Below are 6,896 nucleotides of genomic sequence, written 5' to 3'. Positions count from 1 at the left end.
TTTTTTTTTTTTTTTTGCTTTTGTTTGTTTGTTTGTTTTTGGTATAACATAGCAAAGGAGCTCTGGTTGCACAGTGGTTAAGGCATATGGCTGCTAACCAGAAGATTGTTCATTCAAATCCACAAGCCACTCCAGGGAAGAAAGGTGAGGCAGTCTGCTTCTATAAAGATTTACAGCCTTGAAAACCCAATGGGAGAGTTCTACTCTGTAGTATAGGGTTGCTATGAGTCAACTCAATGGCAGTAGGGTTTCTTTTGGTTTATAACATACCAAGATTATGAGGATAGCTCAGGACTGAGCAATGTTTCATTGTTATACATAAGGTCACTATGAGTCAGAAATGACTCTAAGGCACCTAGCAATAACATATCCTTCACTCTTCCAACCAAACAGTACTTCAGTAACTTTTACATTTTCTTCTCTCCCCACCTCCTGCTGTTACCTTTAGTTATTTTAATATCCTTTTAAAATATGTGCACCAAACATCAATTTAGCATCTTAATTAAAAAACATTGTCATCCAGTGGATTATGACTCATAGCAACCCCCATTGGGTTTCTGAGGCGGTAAATCTTTACAAAAGTAGATTGCCCTGTCTTTCTTCCACAGGGTGACTGGTGAGTCAGAACCACCAGGCTTCCAGTTAGTAGTCAAAACCCTTAGGTACTGTGCCACCAGAGCTCCTAGTACAACTGCCCCATAGGATTTCCAAGGCTATAAATCTTTATGTAAGCAGACTGCTTCATCTTTCTCCTGCAGAGCGGAGCTGGTGGGTTCAAACCACTGTAACCATTCAGTTAGTAACCGAATATTTGAACCACTATGCCACCAGAACTCCTATTTATAAAAAAGTAATTATCTATTTTACTGATTTCTTCGCACACTACTATTTCTTGAAATGTATTTCTCATGCTAAGATTTCTTTTTAATTTCCAGGGGTATAAATGAATAATTTTATTTCAGACAGTGTTCAAGTGTGAAAATTTTCCAACTCTGCACATCCAACATTTGCTCCCATTCTCCCTCACAAATGGCTGCCATTTAGAATTATAAATGATGGCCTAGGGTGATCAGCTGATAGATAGTTGACCTGGGTTTCTTTAGTACTCTTGAATGTCTACTTATGAAACAGGTCTCTCCTCTGAAGAGGTGGGCTGATGCAAGGCTCTTGGAGTGCTTGGGTGGAGTACAGGAGGGCAAGTGAATCTTCAGATAGCTTTTCATTTAATATATTGTAAACTTCTTTTCCTGTCCATGTTTATCTACCTAGTTCTTAGTATAGCTGCCTAGAATTCCACAGGCTGCACATGCCAAAATACATTTAACCATTACTCCTTTAGCAGACATTTAGGATATGTTACTAAGCCATGCCTGCAGTAAACATCCTTATACTTACCTTTGTAAATTTTTATAGGGTTTGTTGCTAAAAGTGAAGTTTTTTGGGTCTAAGGGTATGCTCATTTAAAATTGCCCCCATGCATAGCAGCAGAGGCTAAGAACTCAGTATGAGTACAGAATAGAGGGCCACAACAGACATGCAGTTGGACCAGATTCATCAGTTCTGAAGGCCACTCTAAGGATTGACAGGTGCTCTGGTCTGGATGGCACCAAGAACATTTAGTGAATTTAGCTGAGGGCTCTTGCTAAATTCTGCTATTCAGGCAGCATCTGGCACAACGAGATACTAGTTGACATGGAAATTAAATATTGAATTTAGAAAGGAAGTATATCTTTGGAAGGGTAACAGGCAGACTTTTGGCATTAAAAAGTCATCAAGTTCTAGAAATAAATGAATGCTACTAAGCATCGCTACTGTGTGATCTGATCGTAGATGCTACAGCAAATAAAACACTATTTCTATTTAAAAAAATTAAAATTAAATTGCCCTCCAAAAAATATATCAATTTACGCTCCTACCAACAGGGAACAATCTCCATACTCTTTCCAACACCGGACATATGCTACCACCCAACATATCCAATTGGGTGGGTGAAAAATGTTCTCATTGTTTCAACATCATTATCATACACCCACCTAATAAGATTGAACATCTATTAATAACCTTGTGGACAAACTTTGTTTCTTCTTCTATGAATATCACTTTTCTTTTGAGCTGTTTCATAATTCCCAACTATTTGGCATGTTCTAGTAAAGTATAATATTTCAAGCTTATAAACAGTCCCCTTCCCTGTATTCAAATGTTTTTATGCAATTATCTTCTTGTCTTTTCTGTCCCTGTAATGTGCTTATCAGGAGGTATAAGTATGCTAAAAATGCCATCTTAAAATGGAAAACCCTTAGTTCTAAAAACTACTAATGTGCCTATTTTTCTCATGTAGATTTATCAAAGGAAGAGGTACATCTAGAAGTACAAGCACCTGTGGAGGATACTGACAAAAGACAAAGAGAGAAAAGGGAAGATCAAGAAAAGAAAATCATTTTAAATATAGAAGAACAAGAGCTACCATCAAAAAGAATTCAAGTAATTGATCCTGAAGAGGAAAGCAAGCAGGAAGATGATACAGCAAAAGAAAAGCCTAAAAGAAGTGTACAAATAAATGACATGGAGGATATTCCTAACAAGTATGCCATTCCAAACGTCAAAATACCCTTTCGACAAAGAAAGCATTATTCATTCACAGAAACGATTGAAAACTTGCATCACGGGCTTCCAACTTCAGGTGGACCAGCCAATACAAGCATCACAAGAAACAATCATAGTGTATGCAAACAGCACAATAACATTGAACTGAAGCTAGAACATTCAACTACTGGGTATGAGCCGTCTTTTGGAAAGTCTTCCAAAACAAAAGCAAAAAGCACAACTTTAAGAGATAAGAAAAGCAGTCTAATGGAAGAACTCTTTGGATCAGGCTATGTCCTAAAAGATGACCAAACAAGTCCTGTCGTTAATAAAGGATCTGAGGAGACTTTGAAATGTGAGAAGATACACCATCTATCTCCCAGTCAGGTCTCTGCCAGCAATGCTTTTGGAGATTCTAAAGTAACTGTGGTAAATTCTATTAAGTCATCTTCACCTACAGAAGGAAAAACAAAAATAATTTTTTAAATATAATCAGTATCCTAATACATTCTGTTTGGATATACTCGTTCTTATGTGCCTTTAATCTTATCATTTTAATGTTTCAGTTCTTTTCTTCAATGCTTACACTGTCTTTGGATAATTAAGGTTTGTTTTATTGCCAATCCAATTACAAAAATCCATTGTATATTAGCCAGTGATAACATTCTAAATGTTACATCTTTTTTCTACAAAGTGAAACTATCTTTTAGAAAAATGCTTTACTATATAGCTTTAATGTTCTAGTAAGTCTAAGTTAGTCAGCCCAAGACACATACATCTCATGCACATAAGAACTTTATCAGCAGTAAATTGCATTTAACCTAAAAAAATAAAAAAAATGAATGCATCTTTGAAAGGGAACATTGTTCTGGTTACCTAGTGCTGCTCTGACAGGAAATACACGACAAATGGGATGGCCTTAACAAACAGGAGTTTATTCTTACAATTTGGAGGCTTTAAGTCCAAGTCCAAAGTGCCAGGCTTTAGGGGCTGAGTGAGGGCCCCTCAACCTTGGGGTCCAGTTCTGCCTCCTCCTCCCGGCCCACTGGAGCTAGAGGCATTTCTTCACTCAGACAGCAACTGGCTGCTGAGGCTGAGAAGCCCCAAGGTTGACAAGTAAAAAGGCACAGTCCCGATGTACCAATCCACATGGCAGGCCATCGACTTAAGTCCATTGTAAGTCCCAAGGTCAGCAGAGCATAGCAGGCTGCTGAGCAATGACACGGCTACATGCAGGGTCCAAGCGTGCCATAGGCTAGAGACCATTCTTAAAGTTTCTCCTTATATACAGGAAGCAGACCATATCCCAAAGGCAGCTACTCAGCTGCTCCCAGTAGATTCCACCATGGAGTTGATTACCAGTCTCATCATGGGGAATACCACATCCAGCTGCCCAGCCACTCAGTCAGGCCTAGCCAAGTTGACATACAAACATAACCATCACAATCCCACCCCTTGTCAACTTGGCACCTGTACAGATCTTCAATGGGTGGTATCTGTACAGGTCTCCTCCACTGGGTGGCTCTAGTCCCCTAGTTCCTGAATAGTGACCTCACCTCCTCTCCCTCTTGGGCATGGCAGCCCCACCCCTCACTCTTGGGCAGCAGCTATGGCTCCATCCCACTGGCTCACATGAACGAGAAGCCCCACACTCCACAACCAAGTTGATGAAGTCCTGGCTCTTTGAAACCTAGGAGGCTATGGTTGTTCCACCCCCAAAGGCCATGGTCCTACCCTTAAGGCTGAGGCAGCTCTGCTTCCGTTTCCTTGGTATCTCCACTTCTGCCGAATAATGCAGAAGGCAAGATCTTCCTGCCCTAACAACACTCAGCTTTCTTGCTCCATGGACCGGCCAAATCTGCTACTCCATTTTATGCCAGTCTTCTCTACCAATTAATGCCCAAAGGCAACCCACTCCAACAGGAAGCCATCTACCCATTGGCACCCGGCTTTCTCCTCCATGGGCTGGTAAGGCTGTTCTGTTTCATGCCAGTTCTCTCGGCTCTGCTCCTGCTGTCTCTCATGCCGGTCTCTTGCCATCTGTCCTGCCATCTGTCATGCTGTATGCTGGGGTCTCTCTACCAGGGTCTCAGGTCAAGGACGCACTCTACTCCTGTTGACACATTTTAGGTATCTGTCAGAGCAGCACCCCACTCTCTTGGTACCAAATTCTGTTCTGGTTACCTAGTGCCACTCTGACAGGAAATATACCACAAATGGGATGGCCTTAACAAACAGGAGTTTATTCTTACAATTTGGAGGTTTTAAGTCCAAGTTCAAAGTGTCAGCCTCCAGGGGCTGGGTGAAGGTCCCTCAACCTTGGGGTGCAGCTCTGTCTCCTGCTCCCAGCCCACTGGAGCTAGAGGCATTTCTTCACTCAGACAGCAACTGGCTGCTGAGGCTGAGAAGCCCCAAGGTTGACAAGTAAAAAGGCACAGTCCCGCTGTTACCAATCCACATGGCAGGCCATTGACTTAAGTCCATTGTAAGTCCCAAGGTCGGCAGAGCATAGCAGGCTGCTGAGCAACAGCACAGCTACATGCAGAGTCCAAGTGTGCCAAATGCTAGAGACCATTCCCAAAGGCTTCTCCTTATATACAGGAAGCAGACCACATACCCAAAGGCAGCTAACCAGCTGCTTGTGGTAGATCCCACCATGGAGCTGATTACCAGTCTCATCATGGGGAATACTACATCCAGCTGCCCAGCCACTCAGTCAGGCCTAGCCAAGTTGACATACAAAAATAACCATCACAAACATTATGATCAGATGACTCTTATTTTAAAACACAAATGCACAGTAATTACCAAGCTTAGTTTTATGAAAATCATTTTTCAGTGTTCTCTTATTCAGCTAAACTGGGCATCTTAATATCCTGCCTTTATGGATGACCTTTCTTCATATACACTTAAGATCCGTGTTTTTTACTTAGATTTATCTCATATTTTTTTCTTGACCTTTTTTCTGTTAATCTTGTTTTTAAAAAATAAAAACATGAACATAATTAGTGTTCACTCAAGCTAGCTACTCAGTCCTAATTAATAAATGTATTGCATGTAGAATATTTAATATTTTTTGTTGTTGTTGTTATTTGACATGGAGTCAGACCTGACTCATAGCGACCCCTCCTGGGTTTCCGAGGCAGTATCACTACGAAAGTAGATTGCCCAACCTTCCTTCCAAGGAGTGGCTGGTGGGTTTGAACTGCCAGCCTTCTGGTTAGCAGTCACTTAGGCACTACACTACCAGAGCTCCTTATTTAATATCAGGGATATATAATGTTAATCAGTTAACTGACCTTCATTTATTTATATGAGCAAATTATTTACAATCAAGGCCATAACTATTTCCAAAGGTATTTATGGGCTGGTGTGTATTAACAGACCTTTTAAAATTGACATTAGTAAAATAAACTTTTAAAAGACAGTGAAAGTCATGTTGGGAGAAGAATTCTATCTAAAATCAAAGATGAGATAAATATTACAATTGAACATAAGCTTTGATCTTTTTGGAAACTATGGTAGAAAACAGAGAGAGAAAATAAAGAGAGGATTGGAAGAAGTAAAGAAGAAGGAAGAGAGGAGGGAGGGTGAAAGAAAGGGAGGAAGGGAGGGAGAGAGGAAAGGAATTTAGAGTTCTCAGAAGCCTATAGGGAAAAGTATGCAAATATACATGAAATGACAATCTTCTTTATGTGATAAACTAGAGAACTTGAGCATCAGAACAGTCTCCAAAGCATGTCAGACAAGACCCACAGTCAGCCCAAGAAAAGGACTCTAAAAGGAGGTCCCCTTCCCACATAATGCTGAGACCTCTGGGGTGTCCAGCCTCAGTGAACTAAGATAATTGAGACTGTAGCTGTAGTCAGCCCTCATCCTGTTGGAGAGCTTGAATTTGGATTACCTGAGTCTCTATAACCTAAAGCTAAAGTTTAAAGTCCAAGGTGGTAGTATCCCTAAGGCCGTTGTAGAAATGCAAATTCTCTCTGGAGGTACCTATCTTCGAACAAAAAAACAAAAACTCATTACCATCAAGTCGATCCAACTCATAGCAACCCCACCTTGGGTTTCTGAGGCAGTTGTTGTTGTTAAGTGCTCTCTCGAGTCAGCCCCAAGTCATAGCCCCTCCTTGGGTTTCCGAGGCAGTATCACTACTACGGAAGTAGGATTGCCCAAGCTTCCTTCTGAGGAGTGGCTGGTGGGTTTGAACCGCCAGCCTTCTGGTTAGCAGTCAAGTGCTTTAGCCACTATGCTACCAGAGCTCCAAGGCAGTATCACTATGGAAATAGATTGCCCAGTCTTCCTTCTGAGGA

At 41.1% G+C, this 6,896-nt stretch overlaps 1 protein-coding gene across 1 annotated transcript in view; it reads left to right on the top strand.

Moving 5' to 3' along the window:
• Positions 1-3,069, top strand: part of LCA5L (lebercilin LCA5 like) — a 42,448-nt gene extending 39,379 nt beyond the window's left edge. Inside the window, exon 7 of the mRNA XM_007945562.1 lies at positions 2,339-3,069. Within this exon, the coding sequence (XP_007943753.1) occupies positions 2,339-3,069 (731 nt within the window). The remainder of the gene's footprint in view (positions 1-2,338) is intronic.
• The last annotated feature ends 3,827 nt before the right edge of the window (positions 3,070-6,896 follow it).

Source organism: Orycteropus afer, unplaced genomic scaffold (genome assembly GCF_000298275.1).
Source record: "Orycteropus afer afer isolate SDZICR_OR568_19922 unplaced genomic scaffold, OryAfe1.0 scaffold00137, whole genome shotgun sequence".
NCBI classification, from domain to species: Eukaryota; Metazoa; Chordata; class Mammalia; order Tubulidentata; family Orycteropodidae; genus Orycteropus; species Orycteropus afer.
Note: the sequence above shows the minus strand (reverse complement) of the source record. Positions and strands in the feature narration are given on the sequence as shown.